The following is a 24,095-nucleotide window of genomic DNA, read 5'->3' as shown; positions in this document are numbered from 1 at the left end:
GAGTGGCACAGTTGAAACCTCTCAGTTTAAATATAGTTAAAAAAATGCTTCAGCCCTAGCTGGGTTGGCTCAATGGATAGATCATTGGCCTATGGACTAAAGGGTCTCATGTTCGATTCCAGCCAAGAATGCCTGGGTTATGGGTTTGATTCCCAGTAGGGGGCATGGAGGAGGCAGCCAATCAATGATTCTCTCTCATCATTGATGTTTCTACCTCTCTCTCCTTCTCTAAAATCAATAAAATATATGAAAAAATGTTTCAAAAGCATAATGAAGAGACACCATCATAAGGAAGCAAGTGTCTACCAAGCGAGCCAACTATAATTATAACAATGGGTGTTAAGGAAGAAATTCTGATTTAATTGATGTTGGAAACCTTAATCATTTGTGTCAACTGGGAAAGCCCCATAACAGGAACTTACCAGAGCCCCATCCAAATTGCAGTAAATACAGTGTCATTGTGTAAATTAATAATGCCTTAAATATTGCTAGATTTTATACATTTGTGAGCTATTTAAAAGTAATTAGTTAACCTACTATTTAAAGAGTTATTTGATTTTATCAGATCTTCTTGAGAAAAATAAGGATCTTCAATTAGAAAATCTGTAGGGAAAATGATTCATGCTTGTGAGGCTATAAATAGGTGTTATATTTTCACAGAATTAATAATTATGGTAATATGTAAATATATATTCATTTTAAAATGGCATAAAGATGAACACTTAGAAGCAAAATACAAAATATTACTTGTGGTATAATTCCACATAAATGAAATGCCCAGAGAAGTCAACTCTATAAAGACAGAGGATAAACTCGTGGTCACCTGAGGCCTGAGGAAGATGGAAATGGAGATCAACAGTGAACTGGCACAGGAGTCTTATTGGAGTGAGGAAAATGTTCCAGGACTGATTTATAGTGATGGTTGCACAATGTGCCAAATTCACTAAAAGTTGTGGAATTGCCCTCTGAATGAGTGCGTTATATAAGATCTAAAATATGCCTCACTAAAGTTGTAAAATATGGATCATTAATTTGTAAAGAGGAGTGGAACCAAAGTGTTTTTTTACTACTTAACCTGTAATAGTTTGCTGTGAAGTTGAAACAAACTTTTTGGTGCATTACTTAATGTTTATGAAACTCAGTTGCCTCATGAATGGCATGAGGATAAGAACACATACTTCATAGGGCTATTCTGAGGGTTCAAAAATCCACAAGTAAAAGAATATGTGGAACATATTAATACATAATAACGAATAGGTATTAGTATAGCAGTAACCCTGGGTATTGATATAATTCACCGAAGTTAAAAAGGAATTTCAGCTACAGGAGAGAGAGAGAAAAAAGAAGCCTGTCTTTTAAGAAGCAGACTGGTAGAGAATAGTAGGCAGGGCATGTAAAAGTTTGTATTTATTAGAATTCTGATCCAGGATGTCTTAACCCTCAATGAAGAGAGAAACTACTCTCATTTCTCAATTCTGGCAGAAAAGTCACTAAAAAAGAAGGAGAAATAAAGAGGAAAAAAAAGAACAAAGGCAGTTCTACTAATTCATCAAAATTGAAATGATCTTGGGTTAAAGACAAGTACACATAGTTAACATGTACTGTGAAAAATATCTCATTACATGACAAGTACTATTTAAATAAATTACATTCAAAATTTTGAACTTATTTTCAAAAATGAATTCTGGGAAAGTATATTTTGATGCATGCTTATGTAATGTTTCACTTCATTGTCTTTAAAACACTTTTGTCTCTTTCAAATAGATCCTGATTCCTTTGATGAGTATTCAAAGATTAAAAAGAAATTCTAGCTGAGCCACGTAGAAGCTATATGTCCTTGAAAAAGACGCAAATTCTGAGCTTTAATTTTCTCAGAAATGGGGATAGAAACCAAATTTAAAATTTTTTGTGGTATTCAAACACACTATTTTATGTGAAGTTGATATATAAATATGTATATGGCTATAGGCAAAAATATTATCTTTGTTATTCTCTGTGCAAGAAGAAAATTTAAGACCCAGTCTGAGTTGGAAATGTGAGACTGAACAGCAAATTATGCCTGTTATGTCACTCCATAGGGATTGTTGATGCATCTTACAGAAGGAAGAGGACAATGGATTAAATAAAAAAAAGTAATAACTCCAATTTAGCAATAAATGAGAACTGCATAAATCAAAGAGTTTTAATTTAAGCCTGCCTTATTGTGTTTGACAGGCTCTGTCTGGCTGCTTATACACATGTCTGCTAACAGCATCAATTATATATTCAATGGAGAGCAATTCATTCATGTGATCAATATATGCATTTATGGCAAAATGTATGTTTTAATGTGTCTCAATTTTGTATTGCTCAACATAAGTAATCAAAAATAATTCTATTTTTTAGCCATTATTATAGGAGGAACTGGTTCAAATAATTTATTTTTTAAAACAAAATAGATAATTCTGAGAAAAGAATATTAATGTATTTTTATTAGAAATATTTCAAACTATTTTTAAAGAATAGCCAGTAAGAGTTCAATAAATAGCTTAATAATTTCTATATATTTGGATATTACTGAGGGCCACAGCCATTTCAAAATTTCATAGATGGATTTCTTAGGGTCTGAGGAAAATTTAAATAATTTATAATTTAAAAGATATATATATATATATATACACAAATGAATTTTTTTTTTAGATAGTGGGCTTAAAGCTTTTAAATGATACTCAGAGGAGTCCAGAACACAAGTTTAAGTATTTCTGGTTTTAAAATGACATACAGTACTTAAAGTAACAAGTGTATTTACTATACTAATAATTCTTTATATGCTTAAGACTATTGTACATTTCTGAAATAATTAAATAAGTAATTGCCAAAAGACACAATATTACATGTATGCACTTTATATATACATAGGAATAGAATGGACTCCTAACCCTAGCCCGTTTTGCTCATTGGATAGAGTGTCAGCCTGTGGACTGATTTGGTTTTGATTCTGGTCAAGGGCACATGCCCAGGTTGTGATTCCCAGTAGGGCCGTTCAGTAGGCAGACAATCAGTGATGCTTTTTTATCGTTGATGTTTCTATAACACTCTCTTCCTTTCTGAAATATATATATATATATATATATATATATAAAGAATAAACTCTTAACCCAACTGGTGTGCTTCAGTGATTGAGTATGAATAAGGAGTTCATGGTTTGATTCTCAATCAGGAAATTGAGTTTTTATAGTATAGAATTAATGTTTTAACAATTCTCAATCTATGCAAACATAATGTATATAAATGTATTCATCTATACACACATTCATAAAGATTAAAATATATCTTTACCTTTATGAAAAGATGCGAACATATATCCACATACATAAACATCTCTGAGATTAAGCACTTTATTTCTAGTCACTAAGTAATAAAATTGAAAGTCTAAGCTACATTAACTGGTTTTGTCTATCAGCATACCTTGTTGCCAGGCACAACATTTATTCCTCTGTTCTCCCTGACCCTATTCAGTTAAAAGTCACTTGCTTTTTTTTTTTTTTTCAAAATGTGACTAGTACTACTTATTTAACCCTTCAAGTTAATATCAGAATACACTTTTGAAATGAAATTAAATGGTGAAAGCTATTAGATAATCTATTGTGTTAAGATGTCTTACTATAATAACAACATATGCACTATTAATGAATAAAAATATGGAAAAATATCTGTGAAGAATTACATCTCATGAAAACATATGAAAAAGTAAAAAAAAAATGTATAGAACTGCTAATTAGCTTTAAAATAAGAAACAATTTCAAGAAATAATCACAAGAGAAGATACATATTTGAAATTAATTATCTCTTCTCTTATGGAAAAAGCACCTCATTGCCCTGGCTGTTCAATATTTAACTAAGATACCAGTAAGCCACTTGACCAGCTCCTGATAGTCCTCGGATTTGAGGACTTCAATATTCAAAATACTTCTCATCTCATGTAAAGAAGAAAAAAAAAACTGTTCTGTTTTGTGTGTAGTATTAAAATATCAGTGAAAGCTAAAAGTATTCTTATTTTTATTCAACTACATTTGTTAAGTGGACCTGACCAACTTACTGTTTTTAAGGATGGGGGTTGGGGAGAGAGATCTGCAAAAACAAACAACAACAAAAAAAAATCCAGCTAAGGGGACAGAGTAGGCTAAATCTCCTGGGGTTAAAATAAAGGTGACTTTAAGGCCAACAGTAATTTCCTGTCATTCATCCCACATTTATAATTAGTAAATTTTCATCTCTGCTATTTCAAATAAGTTTCATATGATAGAAGTTTGGATCTTTTAATGACTTCAATGATTTTTTTTGTCTTTGCTTGTATATATGTTAAACAAGTATATAAAGAAAATAATCAATCTGCAATTGAAAATATTATTTACTATGAAAATTTAATACAACTTCCCATTCTTTATCATAGGGAATCTAAACACATAGCAAAAGCCTATTTATTTCCACTCAGCAATAAGGAGTACTAGTACATGTGATTCTCTGAAGAAATAGCCTAGAGACTGTACCCAAAGCTTCAAGGGTGTTATTAAATATTGTGATGAACTCATGATACAGGGCTTGTCCTCAGCCCAGATATTTGAATATTCTTAGCAAAATAAATAAGCCTGTTCCTTAGTAAGCTAACCTGAACCAAATGCGGATATTTATATTTTCCATATTTGAGAGTCTAGCCTTATATTTTAATGGAATGTCAGAAATAAAGTAAGCCAAAATTTTACTCCTAAGTACCCATTTAACTTTTGTAAATACAGCATAAAAATTCCATTAACAGTTCTGCATATATTTTCTCCACGTTACCTCCATGAAACTGCTTCTTTGCAGTCTAGGACACTCAGTTAAAGTGCAAATTGCTTGACATTCCCGTGCTGAAAAGTGGACGTAATGAGTGACTAGGGATTTGAGGGGAAGCCCATTTGGTGTCTCTTAGCCAACGTTCCACAGGTGTGAGCAATTCATCACATAGAACAGCCTCTGAATTACTCAGGGACTAGCTCTTCACCACACCACATATTTTAATTCATCCTTTTATCATTAAGATTAAGTTCAGGGGATACTTATTAGAAAGCCAGAGAACAATTAAAAAAAATATTCACAAACAAATTCAACACAAAATCTCAACACTGTACAAAACAATTTCTGAAACTTTATTGTGAATTTTAAGGTACATTTAGTAAAGGATGTCTTCCTTAATATAATTAATTAAAATAAATTGGAAAGAAATGCACATACTACTTCTTTAAAGCAAGGATAAGTACAGACTTTTATAGCCACAATATATACAGTTATATGAGTGCAATAAATTTTGAAATACATTAGTTATATATCTGTTTAAATAAATAGTAGAATACTTGATTTGACACATGTGAGAGTCATACTGACATACTGATTACACCAAATATGTTTACAAAATATAGCCAAAATGGAAAGTTATACATTTTGATATACAACTTTGTAAATACTTTATATATTCATGACTTAATTCAAATTATAGTATACAAAAAGCCCATTTTTATGAGGACAAATTTTGTGTTAACACTGTTCAGCAAATATAGATATTAAGATTCATCCCTATACATGTTACTAAATTTTCATTCAACTTAAATCACTAACATGGGAAGGAAAAATTCTATCAGTTATTAACAGTGATAAATTTTATTGATAAATTATCAATATAATACACTGCAACATTATTTTGGCTATTTTAAATCTTCTAAAATGTATCACCTAATAGTTGAGCCAAATATTTTATCTGTAAAAACAATTTAAACTTAGAATAAAAAGATATTGCTACATTGAACTTATCTACTCTGCAATACACTTATTTTAAATAATATTTTTACTTATCAGTTTTCAATTGGGAATATTTTTGCAATAATGCTTTAATAATAATGCTTTGTGTAGTTCCTTATGATGAAATATCAAGAATTCATTTCATAAATTAGCAATATAATATGCTGTACTGTAAGTACTATCTACAGAATAATGACATAGGAATATGTAATGTCAAGTGTTTACATTTATAATTATACACTGTAGCACAAATAAAGGACATTATTTTCTGCCACATTTCATCATTTTTGCATATAGGTACACATGATAATTTGTTTGGAATATATAAAAAATGTGGCTATTTTGAAGAAGTAGAACTGAATATAAATTAGCAGGATTGTTGATTTTCAACTAAAAACAAATGTCTTATTATCAATAGGGTTCTTTTAATAAAAGAAAGAACAGGAAAGGAATGTAACTTTATCCACCTAGGATAGAATGTTGAAGTGCAAGGAGGGACCACGCAAGGAACATTCTCTAAAATTTGCTTAGGCGATAATGAGTGAAGAGATGCATTTTGCAATTAAATAATGAATAATGTGTTTATCTATGTCTACAAAAATGGCATAGTTAATATCAGAATATGATTATAAAATGACTAGGAGCACATTATCATTCTTTTTTTACATTGGCGCTATAAAAGCAAAAGCAGGAAGCCTATTATATGTGAACTGATGTTGCATTTTTATATTCTATGAATATTAGGATATCCACATATCTAAAAGTATATCTGAAAACAAGCAAGACAGGTTGATTTCTCCTCAACCTCCCCAGGACCAGTCGCCCACTGTTGTAATGGACTAGCACCACATGTCAAGCACCCAGTCAATCTCCATAACTCACCACGTTGCCTTTTATTGGTCAGAATGAAAGCACATACGTTTTCTCCAGTTAGTCAGCTGATATTAGGAAGGCTATGTAGAGAACACTCACAAATGCAGTCTTAATCTACTTTTGCTGCAGGCCATAAACCTGCAATGCATAAGCTTCCTTTCTAACTATGGTACATTTTTTTTTTCCGTTAGAGAGAAATACCATCAGAGCCATTAACATTTGGTTTATGTTAGGAAGATATGCACTCACAAGGGGGATATTTCTGCTGTCCGTGTGTGTGTGTGTGTGTGTGTGTGTGTGTGTGTGTGTTTTCAGAGTAATAAAATATTACATATAATTCAAGTAACATGTAATGGCCAGAGTAATCTCATGTCTTCCCCTGTAAAAGGAGCAGGGGTTAATTAGGTAAATTGCTATGTTTTTCAGCACTCTGTGTTTCAAAACATTGACAGTAGCAAAGCAATGAGTCGTGTAGCTATAAAATGCGTATACATTCACACCAAGCTTGAACATTTTCAGTCTCGTGATCACTCTCTCAGAATGTTAGAAACTAAATAATAGAACTTCAAATATTCTTTAACTAAAGCATTCTTAATTTTTTTGAAGGCAAACAAATACAAACAAGGTTTCATAAACTACAAACATTCCTAAATTGAGTAACAAATATATTGAAAGCCTAAAGACAATCACCTCATTTCATCTACATCTAGAATTCCCTCATTAGGATTAATAGACTTTATAGTTTTAATGCCATTCTGTATATCAAAGACTTATCTACATTTACCTCAAATATATAGCATGATCAATACGTTTGTAATTTCTCTTTTCAAATAATATCCCTAAATTTTGCATACTCCTGATCTTTTTGGCCTTAATATTACTATTTTCAAAAGGGAAAGAACAAGTTTTATAAAAAACTGTGAATTACTAGAATTCATTGCCTAAGTGAGCAGATCTGTAAAAGTGACACTGAGTGAGTCATGTTCATATTGTAATAGTTTGCTTTTGCCAATCCTTACACAGCATGCAAGCAGATTTTGTGGTTAAAAAAGAATATTTGCAATTAAGGGGGGGGGGGGAACCACATTATACTGAATAAATACCTAAAATATCACATTTTAAATATCTGAAGATTGGTGCTCCCATCAGAAATCTATGCAAAATTTGGTTCAAGAGTTTGTGAAAATAAAATTTACAGCTTTGTAAGATGGAAAAACAAAAAGCTGGAGTTAGGGGAGACTTCAATATTTTGTAGTTAAAATATTTTATTACAACCTTTGGTAAGGTATGGAAAAGTCTTTTCACTTTAGAGACATTTCATACAGCAATATGTATATGATTTGTTGTGTATAGTCATTGTGTCTAATTTTCTTACTGTGGTCACAGTGGTTGTGAATAAATGGACAAAATAATACACTATAAACAACATTGGGCTGTTGATATTTTTGAAAAATTATTTATATAAAAAAATTTATACCAACTTGAATTACATGTTTTCTACTTTCCTTCTTATCTTTTTTCCTGAAATTCTGACTGTGCGAAGGCTAGGAATCAGTGTCCATTTGCTTTTTCTACCTCTGCACAGCAGAAAAACCATCACAGCATTTTAACTTCACTAGTGCAATGAATGTTGTCCTGTTCCAATAATCCTCTCAACTGCCTAGAATTGATATGTATTAATCCATAATTGTGGCAGGAGAAAACAAGTACAGAAGGCTTCTGCTCTCCTCAAGGCAGAGCTTTCCAATGCTAAGACTATTAAATTTGGCTCTTGTATTGTCCATTTGGATAGAGCCTGCCTGTCAAGATCATAACCAATCGGCAGAATGTCACTGCAAATTACCACCAACACCCAGAACGTCGATACAAAATTAATTTAGTGTTTCACAAAGCCTTGTCTGTTTAGTTCCCTAGACAGAAGAGGGCTCCAGCTACATTTGAAGTCATCTAAATAGCTAAATCAACACATCATGTTAGACCATTCACCTCTGCATGGCAGGTTTCAGGCTCTAACCACCAGATGAGAACTCTGTGACAAGACTGCAACCTGCTGTGGAACCAAAACAGTTTGGCACTTTTCTACCTGAATCTACTAAAAGAAAGTTACTAAAAGTGTTTGCTTTTATGTTTGGTTTTATTAAACATGAATTTCATCAAAAGTATCCTTTAAAAACATATCTATAAAAATGACACTTTTAACAAATAAATTGGCAAAATTATTATATCCTTGCAAGTTATTGAGTTCAAAGTAAACTTGCCTATATGTCTTTAAATTCATATTTAATAATTATGCTTTTCTAATATCTTACCTTAATAATTTAAATGAAGGAAATCCTGTCATTCATAAGTTTACCTGTTACTGTCGTTCCTTAACTAACAGGTAAACTTAGCTTTCTTTCTTTCTTTTTTTAACATACTTTATTGATTTTTTACAGAGTGGAAGGGAGAGGGATAAAGAGCTAGAAACATTGATGAGAGGGAAACATCGATCAGCTGCCTCCTGCACACCCCCCATTGGGGATGTGCCTGCAACCAAGGTACATGCCCTTGACCAGAATCGAACCTGGGACCTTTCAGTCCACAGATTGACACTCTATCCACTGAGCCAAACCGGTTTTGATTGAACTTAGCTTTCTTATATCAATGGTTGATCTAAATAACAGTATGCTCTTGCCAAATTCCTGTTGTCTAATTAACAATATAAAATCTATATTTGATCAGCATGTTCAATACAGCTCCTTAATCAGAATAATTGAAATGTTTCTGCTTATTGGCTAAGGGTCATCAAAAAAAAAAAAAAAAAGCAGTTGCTCCAAAACCAAACCAAGCTTTAAGTGATCACCAAGCCCACACAATCAAAACATGCACAATGGAAGCTTCAACACCATTGGCTTTTGGAATTATGTCATTCTGCTTGTCTCATATCAGGAAACACTTTTCTAAAAGAGCAGAATTTTTTTTTTTTTTTGCTATTCTCTAGAACAGCGATAGAATTTGTGTCCTAAATAAAAATAGCATTCATGACACAATGGACAAAAAGATTAGCATGTCATTTTAAGAATCAATTTCTTTTGCCAATGGAATAGAAAAAGCTATGCATTCATAATACTCATTTATTTCATTTTAACCCTCAAATTAAAACCACAATTTTCTCACCTAGAAGTTTTAACAAAGTGCACCCATTAAAATAATCCATGATAAGCAATCTGTGTGGCTATGTGGCTGAAATGGTGCTCTGGAGTTCTCAGATATAAGGGAGATAGTCAAAGTCCAACATGTGGTTGACAAGTGTTTACCCCCTATTAGAGTTTTAAGCAAGGAGGCACTGAGAAGTAATAAAATACAGTGCATTTATAGAACTGGATAAAATTACTGGATACTTTTTGTGGCTGCAGGTAAACAAACAAACAAAAACAAATAAACAAACCTGAAAAACCTGCTCTAAGGCTAAAATGTTATTTTTAAAAAAAAACACAATAAAATATCTTATACATGCATCTAACTCGATGTGAAGATGTATTCTCCAAGTGCATTACAAATAGGTTGGTGCAGTGGTCGGCAAACTCATTAGTCAACAGAGCCAAATATCAACAGTAAGACAATTGAAATTTCTTTTGAGAGTCAAAAACCGACTTCTGTGCATGGACCACAAAGTTTCAATCGCACTGTACATGCGCACCCACACGTGGTATTTGTGGAAGAGCCACAAATGAGCAGGGGCCAAAGAGCTGCATGCGGCTTGCAAGCTGCACTTTGCCAACCACTGGGTTGAGAGAAGGTCCATGCTGATCTTAAAAGGCAAGTTTGTGCAAAGGTGGTTGCTGCTCTCCCAACTCAGGAACAGGGGCTGAAGTAAAATTAAAGTCTAGTGGGGAGAAGAGAACTTTTCATTATCAGACTTAGGGAATAGTTTTTTGTTTGTTTGTTTTGTTTCAGGGTGTGTTTTTTAAGGACTATCACAACACGTTTGATATCTTTGGAGATGAGCAGAATGTTTGAAATTCACTAAAATCACCACTGGAATCCTACCGTGTAAAAGATACAAATGTTATTACTATCCTTGGGATGCACTGTCTGTGAAGGTTCATTGTAAACTGGAAAGAGCCACACATGCCTCAGGTATGGTTTTATTACCGTGCCACATGCTCAATGGTAAAACTTACACATTAAAGGAATCGAAAACCCTCACATTATATTAGACTTCAGCTATCATTTTTTACTTTAAATAAAGAATTTATTTTTGGAAGAATTGAGTCTCAGTGATGTGCCACAATATTATATTTTTAAATAAAAGTTCAATCACAGAGGCAATATTGCTTAGCAACTATAAGCAAAGCTTCTAATATACGGTTCCTGAGGCTTCAGTCCTGAAATACTCTTCACTTATAAAATTCGAAATGACCTTATATCCATGGAATAAATATTTAGGAAATGTATCATGTGCACATAGCCATATGGTTAAGGAAGGCATCTTTGTTGCTGCACATTTAGGACAAGTACATAAGATGAGGCTGATTAATACGGGGGTGAAGGGGGGGAGTGTCTTATGGCCAACATGTGCCATTTTTGAAATGACACCTCCTCCATCTATATTAGCTTGCCAAACCTGCAGACTAACTCCTAAACCCATCCACTTACAGTGTAAAATAGTCTTTTTGTAATCCTCCACTCACAGACCAATAGAATTGGTTTTCCAAAGATGAGAGAGCACAGTGCAATAAGTAGTACTTAAATGCAAACAGATTTTAAGGTTCTGATACCACAAGATGTTAGAGGTGTAAGCATTCTAGGCTGCTGTCCAGCTCAGAACCGTCCTGCAGGGCCGGCTTCAGCAGTGCTTTGGAGAAAATGCAGGGGGCTCTGCTTTGGCAAAACATAGTTCTAATTTATGTTCCAATAAGCAACTAGCATTTGTTTGACCTTCAGGGGGTATATTTGGGGGCTACTTTAGCTAATTTTCAATTCAGTTCCTTTAATCACAAACTTGACTTTCCTTCAGCAATAGATTGACAGTTCTGATTATTTACATTATTTCTTCAAATTAATTTGATTTTGTCTTTGAATGAGCAGGCTGCCAATAAACTCAATGAGCATTATTAGATTTAATTAGCTTTTCTAAGACTTATCCTGATAACAAATGAATCATCATTCAAAATTATCACTGTTTGACATTTTAAAAACTATATTTACACATCATCCTCAAACTATGTGGAATTCTCCAATATTCACATAAGTTGAAATACTAAATTCATCTTAATGCCTTACTATGAAAAAATATATAACTAATGTAATATTACTGATAAAAATATGGTGGCTACATACTATTTTAAGTTGACAATCTTTCAATCAAACTATAAATACCAATAATCTGCTTGAGGCTTTGTAATTTCTCTGCTTTGTGACTTCTGATTTTGAAGAAGAATAATTAATTTTCTAGTTCAGAAGGGAAAAATTAATCAGGCAGAGACCACAAAGAAGATAAAGGCAATGCTGTGTTATCAACACTAATGCAAGAGTGTGATAACAGAGATCACACAAACAATGAAAATATTGCCAATCGCTCATTGTCAAGAGTGCCTGAACTGTACGATTCACTTTGTAATTGTTTTTCTTGAGCCAGTGTTAACATTAATTGCTACTGTTTGAACATATATCAACTGATGATAGAAAGAAGTGGGTACAGGGATCTTGTGTGGTAAAAGGAATCCTGACAAAGGCTGATGTTTCCCTAAGTAATTAACAAAAGCTTGTAGTTCTATTTCTAATAATAGATATTACAAATCCAATTTTCAGATGAGAAAAGTTGAATCTCAAGATGCTAAATTAAATTTTAGCAAAGTATGGTTTTGAATAGATTTTATCGTTGCAAAAAGTTGGAAAGCAATGTGTATAAAAGTTTTGAAAATGGGAGAATCCAAGTTTTTATTTTATTAACTCCAACTAATTTATTTTTTAGTAAAGTTATGCAATAGTCACCTATAGAAATCATATTAAGCAAGTAATTTAAACTATGTAAAAAACATCAACTTAATTGTCACTATGGTAATTGTGAGACTTCCACAGTTTAGTTCTATGTAGAAATTGATTAGTAAGTAGAACACTCAAGTGATTCATACACCAAATTTATTTAAATGTATTGATTTTTCTATTCTTTATATATCCTGATGCTTGGGTCTATATTAGCTTTCCAACTGTCCATATTTTCACATTATTGGACAGCGGAGTACACTTAGTTAATGATTGGTCATATAAATAAATTTATTATTTCCAAAAGACTGTTTATAATTTCATCAATACATTTAGCAAGTGCTATTATACATTTTATTCCTGAGATCTACTTATTTTGCCAGGTTTCAATTATGCACTTCATTTACATTATAGTAATTACGGGGGAAATAGTTGCCTAAGTAGCCACAGAAAAGTTGGAAAGATCTTTTTGGCACTGGCTTGGTGATTATCACTGAAGCCTAAATGCAATTAAAGTACCACATTTTCTGGAAGTAAAAATTTAACTTAAAAATAATTTTGCACAAAAATGTGCAGGTGAAGTATTAAATGCATTATTTAAAAAAATTAAAAAATATTTTTCACTTCAATTTTATGTTAAAATTTTGAAATTACTTACTCATATAAACACTGATATGAATGTAAATTATTAGTGTTTAGAGATGATTAAGTTAAAAATAATATGGTCTGTCTTGCCTGAAATGTAAAGCCCAATTATAACTTTCTCTGTTATGATTAAAAGAAGCAAAATGTTCAGGATATGAAATATTTTCAATTTAAGAAAAAAATTGTATGTGACAAAGGTCTCTACTTTCAATGTTTATGTCATTGAACTAGTGTGATGAATATTCATAAGAAAATGGACTTGCCCAAATCAGCACCATCTGGAGGTAAAAGCCAATTAAATCACACATTTATTCTAGCCAGAGTTTAACATCCATGTTCCAAGTCTATGTTAAGGTTATGTCTTTTCAAAGGGTGAAGGCTGAACATTCTTTTGCAGAATACCATGAGTCAAAATGCCCTTTTTAAAGGATCCTTATAGAAAAGAAACTTTATTTTAATAGAAGAGTGTCTTTTAACTTGGGTGATTACTCAACACTATCAATTTGTGCCATGTTTTAAAAAAGATTTTTAATATATCAAATATTCTAATCTTACATAGTTAAAAAAAATGAAGTTTTACTTGCAACTATATTTTATTAACACCTTTGCCTGCAGAAGAAGTGTGATTTTAAGGATGAAAAAGTACATTTCCCTCTAAATTAACCAAATGATAAATTTAAACGTGGCATTCTTATAATTAGAGTAATAGATCTTAGAATTTTATTACCCTAATGAAAAAGACAAGTCTTCAGGACTAGTTTAAAAAAGGAGAGACTTTAAAAAATATAATTCGGGAAAATGATGACATCAATTTAAAATGATGACATCAATTTAAAATTTATTTGTAAGGGAATTTCAAGAAGAAGAAAGTATTGCATTTAATATTCACCAGGATCTTTTAAAGCAAGGATGTCTTGGTCATTTATTTTTTAATTCCCATTTTCTAACACCATTTCTAGATCATAGTGGTTACTCAAGAGATATCTATTCAATAAGAGAATTAATTTTTAAAAAAAGAGACTAATTTGCACATATATATGTGGATCATATCACAATTCTTTGGCAGTAGAAAAAATTCATAGTTATATGTCAAAGAATTTTTTAAAAGAATGCCCATTTAAAACTATAGGATATAATTCTGTAGTAAGTTTTAGTATCCATTAAGGATAATGTAATATGGTTCAGTAGTCTAGTGATAAGGCTGAATGGATATTGTCTAGCAAGATGTCAGGCTGGAGCCCAAGTAAGATAAGAGTAAAAATAAGATAAAAGTTCAGCAGGCATCAAAAGTCTTTTACATTGCTAAATTAGAAAATCAAGATTTTAAAGGCACAGTACAAGAAATACAATTCTCTTCATACAATAAGTGTTTGGTCATTATGTGAACTGGGATTTACATAAACTTCCTGGGATGCACAATTACCTCTGCATTCTAAGAGTTAATAGAAATATGGTTTATATGAACAACATAAAATGGTGACCATCTTAATTTAAATTTAGCTACATCTATAGTACAATATATATATTTATACTAGAGGCTTGGTGCACAAAATTAGTGCACTGGGTTGGGGGGGGGTTCCTCAGCCCAGCCTGCACCCTCTCTAATCTGGGACATCCCTCTCACAATCCAAGCCTGCTGGCTCCCAACTGTTCGCCTGCCTCTCTTCCTGATTGCCCCTAACCACTTCTGCCTGCCAGCCTGATCAACCCTAACCACTCCCCTGCCAGCCTGATTGCCCCCAACTGCCCTCCATTGCAGGCCTAGTACCTCACAACAGCCCTCCCCTGCTGGCCATCTTGTGGTGGCCATCTTGTGTAGGGAGGGCAGTTATCTTTGGGAGAGCCATCTTTGACCACATGGGGGAAGCCATCTTGTGTGTTGGAGTGATGGTCAATTTGCACATCACTCTTTTATTAGATAGGATGTATGTGTGTGTGTGTGTATATATATATATATATATATATATATATATATATATATACACATTTGATGCCATGAGAATGCAAAGTATTTCAAATAAAACAATAAATACAAATCCTTAAAACCTAATTCTTGCCATTTAAAATGTGTTTAACAACCTCATTTTGCCTAATCATCTCCGTGTTTGCCCCTGTGGTGGACTTAAGTAGAATTTATTGAAAATATACTATATGTCATGCTATAAGGCTTATAGCTCCATGAGGTCTGATACCCAAGGCATACCCATACTATGTCTCCACCTTGTCTGCATCCCAATGCTGTAAGATAGGCATCATAACTTAGCATAAAACAAGCAGTGGTCTAAAAGAAATCACATTATTTTGCCAAGTTTTATCTGTTAAATCTCTCCAAGCACAAAGAATTTCCTTATAATTGTTTGTTTTATTTTAAAGGCCTTCTTACTGAGTCACTATTTATACATGAAATTAGTTAAACAAAAAGTCCAATCCAAAAACAATTGTTTCACACTGAGAGTGTAGCAAGGGTTAATAAGAAATTAAAAATTTAATTTCTGCCATCTCAGTCACAATGAGACCAATTGAAATGTGACTATACCTATTTCTTTAGTTGATAAAGTTAATAACAAATCTCCACTATATTTTACTCCTAATCCAAATAAATCACTTTATCGTGATTTCAGCTCTAAGTCAATGATTGTGGTCCCAAAACTTAAAGAAAAAGTATTTTTCCAGGTAATAATATTGTGCTTTATTTTTATTTTTTGGATCTGATTTATGTTATGTGATCCACATACCCAAACATTATAAACTTGGATATTCAAACATTAAAAACTTATAAATGAACATATTTTAAAATATGAAAAAGTTAAAAAAAAATTGCATCTGGCAAAAATTTGATGAATCTTAGAAATATGATCCAAATACCCCAAGACATTTTAACTAGTTAGATTACACCATGGATGCCATTCCTTCAACCAAGATGCTTTCTAGTCTATGGAATAATTGGAAGCAAAAGCCAGCAGGTTTCAAATGGCTCCAGCTGTGTTAACTATGACTGTGAAACAGATTCACTCTTTTATATGTTGTTTTGCAATAGGAGTGATGTATAAGGTGAAAATCTCAGACGGGTGGTATCCCTATGGGAACCAACAAGGCAGTAAATTAATAATAAATACTAAAAGAAGCAAAATAATTTAAAAACACAATATGGTAATGAATATTGTAAAAACTCTAAATAGAAGATGAGGCAATAATACAAAAGTGAAACAATACACACACATATATATCCTATATGCTAAAAGCCTCATATGCTAAATGTCTGACCATTCGACCAGTTGCTATGATGTACACTGACCATGATGGGGAAGATCTCTGACCAGTAGGTCCCAATTGGGACTGGGCAAATTGGGCTGAACACACCCTGGAGTCCTCCCGTAGTCTCTCCATAGACTCTAATTAATTTCCTTTCAGTGTGTACAAATCTGTGCACTGGTCCTCTAGTGCACACACACACACACACACACACACACACATACACACAAACACTATCTGCTATATACTGATGCTGTTACAAAGATCAACTTTTCAGAAATTCTATATAATCAATAAACAGTATTTTAAACCTAAAACATATTAACAGAGATATCTTGTGCATATTAAAAAAGACATAATATGCCCTAGCTGATTTGGCTCAGTGGATAGAATAGACCTGAGGACCAAAGGTTCCTGCGTTTGATTCTAGTCAAGGGCATATACCTTGGTTGCAGGCTCCTTTCCAGCCCAGACCTTGGTCAGGACCCATGCAGGAGGCAACCAATTGATGTGTTTCTCTCACATCTATGTTTCTCTCTGTCTTTCCCTCTCTCTTCCACTTTCCCTAAAAATCAATGGAAAAATATCCTTGGGTGAGGATTAACCAAATAAATAAGTAAATAAATAAAATTTAAAAAGAAATAATAAAACTCAGATTCCGCCAAGCACCAAACTAAGAGAGCATCCTTTAAATGAATTAGGGCACCTCTGTCAGTTGGTAAGGAGGCATCCTTACCAAGAAGGTGGGAAAACATGTTGCTGTCTTTTAGGATCTGCTTAATATGGATCAGGCATTTACCTTTACCCCAGTGCCTTTTCACTTAAAAGAGCAAGGATCAGTGCATTTAAATGATGTGCCTAATGTCACATGGTTTTTAAGGAGCAGTCCATTAAGTCATTTTTTTTTTTTTTACTTCAAATATCCAACTACTTTTTATAGTCTCTCTCTCTCCCTCTTTTTTTTTTTAAATCTAGAAAATGAGTTAAATAGGCCAAATAATCTCAAAGGTCTATTTGAGTCTTGAGAAACTATTACTATGAGTTTCATTAGACACCAAATTTATCTTTCTAAAATTAATATAGTAGCTAGACACTGTGTTAGTCACTACTCAATTATTATTTTGCTTCTTTTTATAGAATTTATATGTGATTCTAGGGTGTTGTCTGGATGGCTCAAAGTCTATGAAGGGAACTTTAAGGTGATGACTTCTTTCTCCTCCAAAACACTATTTTTATTAAGCATATATCAAAGTAAATACAATGACCATTATGTTTAAAATCAATCCCTCAATAATATAAGTATCAAAAGTTTAAGTAAAAATTTTGGATGAGGAGGCTTGGCAGAGAAGGAATCTGATCCTCTATATTTAGTCCCTGTTTCCCTCCCCATTGTATCCTGATACGAAGAAAGATGTTAAGCTGAGCAGACATAGTGGTGTGCAAAAAAAACGAGAGAGAAAATGGAAACCACAGATATCTCAAATTAAATGAAAGAAGAGTGTATTTATATACACTAGAATTAGCAGTTTTCTAATTTCTGTTACTCTCTCTTTGATTCTCTGCTCCTTACTCTCTCTGACCTATATGCAGGAATGATTAGCCAAGACCCTGATAAATTACATAAAATGTTAGTTATATTTTGCTGTTTAAAAAGATCAAAATGACAAAATATCAAGTCTAAGAATGCCCGTACTTGCTCATCTATAGGAATATGATTAGATGGGCCTTCACTGGACCTCCAGAAATATGAATAGAGGGGTTTCAGGGATATCATAATTTCTTACACACACACACACACACACACACACACACAAATTCAATTAGACTCTTTTTCAGCTACTGTACAGGATAATAGGGAAAACTGAAATCAAACATTCAGAACTCTCTCCATATATACTATATACATTTTGGCCTCTGTCACAGCAATACATCCAGAACAGCTGTTGTGTATCAGATGCTCACCACACTTTTCATGTAATCAAATGCTCCAGAGTAAGCTTTCTGGAGGGTTACCTATGAAGAACACGTTTGAGTCTACCGGAGTTGCTTTGTAATTTGGGTTTTTAATAAATGGGCTGCAGTCCTTTCCAACATAAATAATGTACCTGATTTAAAAAAAAATGTCTCGAACTTATATCTGGTCTAAGAAGAGTGTCTTACAAATAAAAACAGGCCACATATGGGTAAGAAATTCCCGTGTAGAGGTAGGGCTTTAGACTCAAAATAAAAGCCACTGGCTTTAGTCGTGTGACTTGGAAATCCATTTTCTGACTCCCAGTTTTTACGTAAGTCAAATAAGAATGGTAATTTAGTCTTTCTATGGTTATTATAAAGGTTAAATAAATGGAAATGTTATGCATACCTAAAGTGAATGCCCACTAGGTTTACTCTTCTATCCAATATTGTAGGTTTGGTCTTGGAAATACAAAGATAAGTAAGAGGTAGGCTCATACTTTGAGGGACTTTTTAGTATTCTCCTGAATTATAAGCTTTATGTTATGATATGCCAATATTTGATTGGACTGAGCTGGCATTTGAAACTGAAAGATCATGAGGAATCAGGGCAGTGTTTTGAAAAATCTTGAATATATGCTGGGGTGGGGGAGGGAGCTGGAGAGCATGGTCCTGCAAGAATACTTGAACGTTGCTTTAGTGTTGCTTCAGAAGCAATAACCCTTAGTAGAAGCAGAATTTAATTGTATAAAATTGAGATTTAAGGTGTCAAAAAGATTTTGCTTAATTATTACCTTTTGAAAAAAAATCACCCATCAGTTCAACATGTGTTTTGCTGTCTCTTGGCAGAAAATTTTGCTGTCAAGACTAAAAATGAAAATGAGTTCATGTCAAACTCAAATATCCTAAAGACTGTGTCTGTTTTTACTACAGGACAATGTAATTTGATACTCATTTCAATTTTGCAGCAAAAAAAAAAAAAAAAGTATTTTCATAAAAGTCTAATGTCTATGTTGGAAATTTAAGTGGATTGGGAATACATTGAAACATTATTAATCTATATAGCTAAACTTGACATAATTTCTTAACTTTGAAAATGATATCAGTAAGTAAAACCAACTTTTAAAGTTGCAGAGGAAAAATATAGAATCTTGCTGTTTATAAGAAAAAAGAACACATTATTAGCATTTTTTGAAACTTTATGGATATTCTTGAGCAAAAGGTTTGAGAAAATATATGCAAAAACAATTTTGTGTCATTTAAAAGTCTATCAAGAGACCTGTCAGGTGGCTCAGTTGATTAAAGTGTCATCTCCATTTACCAAGGTTGCAGGTTCGATCCCTGGTCAGGGTCCATACCACTGAATGCATAAATAAGTAGAACAACAAGCCTCTCTCTCTCTCCCTCCATCCCTCAGTTTCTAAAATCAATCAAGTTTTTGATCTATCCATAAACTGAGAAAGCAGCTGTGTATTAAGAAACACACGTGAATACAGTCCACCTAGTGAATGACAAGAAACGGAGCTGAGAAAAGTTGCCAATCTAGGTGTGTTCACGGCTGACAAACTGAGAAAAGGCTATTGTGATTCTAGGTTTCCAATGTGAAAATTGGTTCGATGACATGAATACATGACACAGGAGGACATCAACTCACAACTCAGAACTCACTTCAGTTTGTCTCCATTTGTCACTTGCACCTTCTACAAAAAGTTTCCTGCAGAATCCTGTGTAGCTGTGTATTTGAAAGTCCTCAGCATGCAGCTGCTATCACACAGAGGCCCAGATTGGTTGCATTCTCAGAATCCAAAAAAGCACCAGCATTTTTTTTCTCTCAAGAAAATATCTGCTGTAGAACTACTGTCAGCAGAAGGCATTTTCTTTATATAAAAGATACAGCTTCATTTTCTATATCCTTCTGTGTTTCCATTCCTCTCGTCATCGAGGTTTGTTTAATGAGAGAGAAAAATAAATACAAAAAAAAAAAAACTCATTTACCGACTTGTGGTAGCTATTGTCTTGCACAAAAACTGTTTTTGTTTTCAAAATCAATCATCTCTGATGATTCTCAGCAAACCCCCTGTATCCACTGTGGACTACACGGGGATTATATACTTTTCTAATAAGCAAAAAATCCATGGATTGTAAAATAATTTTAAAATCTGCTTGGCTAGTTCCACCCATTTATATCTAACAGGACCAAAAACATTAAGCATTCAAGAAATGCGAGGCATTTTCCTACACCGTCATAAAGGTAAATATATGGAAACCCATGTAAGTCTGTAATGAAAGGCTGTGCTTCAAATACACACTATTTGCAAATGGAGCAAAGAGGAATTCTAAAAATACAGTGAGACACGATTCAAAGCAATTCCTATGAGGATAAAGCACTCACGTAGTAGCCAGCCCTCTTCATTATGGTAATGCTATAGTTTTATAGACACCAAAGGCTTCAATCTGATTTATGTTTAAAGGAGTGTCTACACATGATTAAGAGTTTCTTCTCAGGAGAGGTGAAGACCAGATTGTGGGCATCAGGGCACCGCAGGTGAGTAGGACAGGAAAGGGCCTGCACTGTCTACCTTGAATGCCTGGAGTCATCACGGAACAAATCTGTTCATTATACGTCAGGCATTTAGATTTTTATTCTTGCAGACATAACCGGTGTTTCTGTATTTGGAGAAAATAGGCAAGACTAATTCCCCAGGCTATAAATCCCTCTAATGTGGAGGGAAATGTGTTAGCTAGCTGTATTACAAAGCTTTTACTTCATATTTAATAGGCACCTGCAATACCAGCTTTATACAAAGCTCTCTACTTTGCAAATCTTTAAAACTTCACTTAATTTTCAGCACCAATTTCCTGCAATCTAAGGGCTTATGAAGGGTTCACTGTGTTCATACAGATCTATGCAGAATGTGCCAGAGCTTCGCTGTCTGTGATGGCATTCATTTAGAGGTGAATCCCAAATTTCTATCCCAGGCATGCTTATTTCCAACTAAAATATCCTCAGAATGAAAACTGAAGATTAGGCAGACAAAAAAAGGAGGCAAAGTAACTAGCACTGGGAGAGATATATGCAAATATCAGCTCAATGACAATCCTTCATACCATTTACAATTGAAGCTTAAAGACCCAAATACTCTGCAATCCATTAGTTTCTCAATATCCTGGAAGGGGATTAGAGTATTTCTTAATCAACTGCTAACAGACTGAAAAAGGCCACAGACTGGATATTAACGAAGCAGTGTAATACGAAAATGCAGAGATGGTGCAGATAGAAAGACAAACTGTGGATTAATGTTAAAATATAAGATATGCAAACAAGCTAAAACTGATCCTTTTCTGTTCTTTCCTGCGGCCCACATGATTATAAATCTATATAAATTCATGAGTGGTAAGGCTGTAGTAGACTTTCAATAAAAGATAGGTTAATTTCAGATATTTTCTCAAGAATAAGCCTATATAATAAAAGCCTAATATGCTAAGTGTCTGATTGTCCAGTCATCTGTTCAACCAATCAAAGCATAACATGCTAATTATATGCTAAGGCTGCTCAACAGCTCACTATGATGTGCACTGACCACCGAGGGAGCAGACGCTCTGATCAATAGGTTAGCTTGCTGCTCAGGTCCTGCTGATTGGGACTGAGTAAGATGGACTGGACATGCCCTGGAGCCCTCAGCCAACCCCTCCGCAGCTGGTTAAGCATCTCTCCTCAGCCCCAATCCTGCACCGGTGGGGTCCCTTGGCCTGGCCTGTGCCCTCTTGCAATCCAAGACCCCTTAAGTAATGTCAGAGAGCCAGTTTCCACCAGATCCCTCAGGACAGACAGAGGGACCCCACTGGTGCATAGATTTGTGCACCAGGACTCTAATTAATGTAATATCACTAGAATCATTCAAATGTGCCTCAAGGATCTTGCCTGTGCTCACAGGATGTCCCCCAAAAATGTACAAACAGTTTAACAGCTGATAGCTCAATTTTGAAAATGAAATGTATTTTAACAAACACTGCCTCTAGCTTTTATTTTTTCTGGGACACCCTGTGTATCCTACCACTCCCAGCCGTACAGGTGACCCCAAGTCCATCAGATTAAATGTGGTATGTGTTCATAGCACTGTAATCAATCAAAATGTTAAAAATTGGGGGGAAATATTTCCAACTGCCATTTAGATGATGAATAAGCATGTAAGTACAGATCCCCAGTGAATGTCCTAAAGTTATATTATAGCTCAGAAAATTCCAGATTCTGCCACTATTCTTGTCTATAGGAGACAATCTGTCTATAGGAGGAAAACAGGAGTGGGAGAGATTACATATGGATTGTTTACCAATTTTTTCCTGTGATCACTTCTTACCGCTAAGGAAGAGTAGTTGTTTAACAAATTTAAGCATTTTACATTTTAAATAATCTTGGTTTAGGGGGAAAAAGAATAGAAATCAAAACCAAAATGTCAATCATGGTAATATATGTTCTATGTTTCTGATGACTGACAGTCCAATAGGTTTGTATCAAACAAAGGCAAAAAGCATGTGTTCCTTTCCAAATGAAATGTTTGACAGATTTAACAGTTTCCTGAAACAATTGAGGAAACCTTAAACAGCAAAGTATATTTCCTTATGTGCATGAGGGATTATATTTCTACATTTGGATTTGCTTCTGTGATCTGATGCAGATTCGGGGACAATAACTGTTATAAGGGCCATAGCACATTAGCACAATTACTTATTGAGTGGCTGACTCCTATATGCCCCCCAGACACTGAAAATTTAGAGTAAGTCCCTTGCTGACTTACATTTGCAAATCCTCACTACTAGGATATCTGGCCCATGATTAGAGTCATATTTCAAAAATACCTGATATACATTTTGAGATCCTGATATGTAACAAATTCTGAAAAGTATAATAAACATAAAATTGGCTATCAAGACATCCGAGCCTTAAAAATCCACATTAAGTAATCCTTACTCAGTTTCCAACTATGTTAAATTTGTAAGACATTAACTAATTTGTTAATATTGTCAAGAGACTAATTTATAGCCTTAATAAAGGATCCATTCCAATGGATCTAAACTGAGAGAAAGCTTACTCCAACATTTTAAGAAAAGGTAAACAATTCATGACTCAGTTTTGCTTTTGTTGCTTTTAACTATTTGCAAGCTAAGAGTCCCCTCTGACAAAGCCAAACTGAGAAATTTTACTAAAAGAGAACAATGCAATTGATACAGTCCCTTTCCCTGTAAACACCCAGTTTGGTACTGCTAGACCAATACAACCACTGTAACTTCTAGCACACGGTAGACTTCTGCATTCCCCCACAATAACAGCAACAACAAAAACTTAGAGGTCAAAAAGTCTAAATAAAAATAGTGTGGACACAGAGCTTATGAGGAAAAAAATGATTTAAATGTAACACTTTCATACTTCAACCCTATCGTGTAATGTATTGTGAAAAGAATTAAGATGCCATTTGTAATATTTTGAGCGTAATCTATAGACATTCGATATGAAAATGAAACTCCAAGAGTCAAAATAATCTCCAATTGGTTATGAAGAAACCTAATTTGAGATGTGACATTTTTCATTAAAG

The 24,095-nt window shown here is 33.7% G+C and overlaps 1 protein-coding gene across 12 annotated transcripts in view; it reads right to left on the bottom strand.

Moving 5' to 3' along the window:
* Positions 1-24,095, bottom strand: part of PCDH9 (protocadherin 9) — an 897,448-nt gene that overhangs the window by 863,221 nt on the left and 10,132 nt on the right. The window contains exon 3 of one of the 12 annotated variants that reach the window (XM_084876515.1): positions 9,237-10,552. The exons of the other annotated variants lie outside the window; for them this stretch is intronic. Coding sequence (XP_084732641.1) covers positions 10,259-10,552 — 294 coding nt within the window. The 3' untranslated portion in view covers positions 9,237-10,258. Of the gene's footprint in view, positions 1-9,236; positions 10,553-24,095 lie in introns of those variants that run through there. 12 annotated transcript variants of the gene reach the window in all.

This window comes from Pipistrellus hanaki, assembly GCF_964339955.1.
Source record: "Pipistrellus hanaki genome assembly, chromosome: 3".
In the NCBI taxonomy this organism is placed as follows: domain Eukaryota; kingdom Metazoa; phylum Chordata; class Mammalia; order Chiroptera; family Vespertilionidae; genus Pipistrellus; species Pipistrellus hanaki.
The sequence above is the reverse complement of the archived record's forward strand: the minus strand, read 5'-3'. Positions and strand labels throughout refer to the sequence as shown.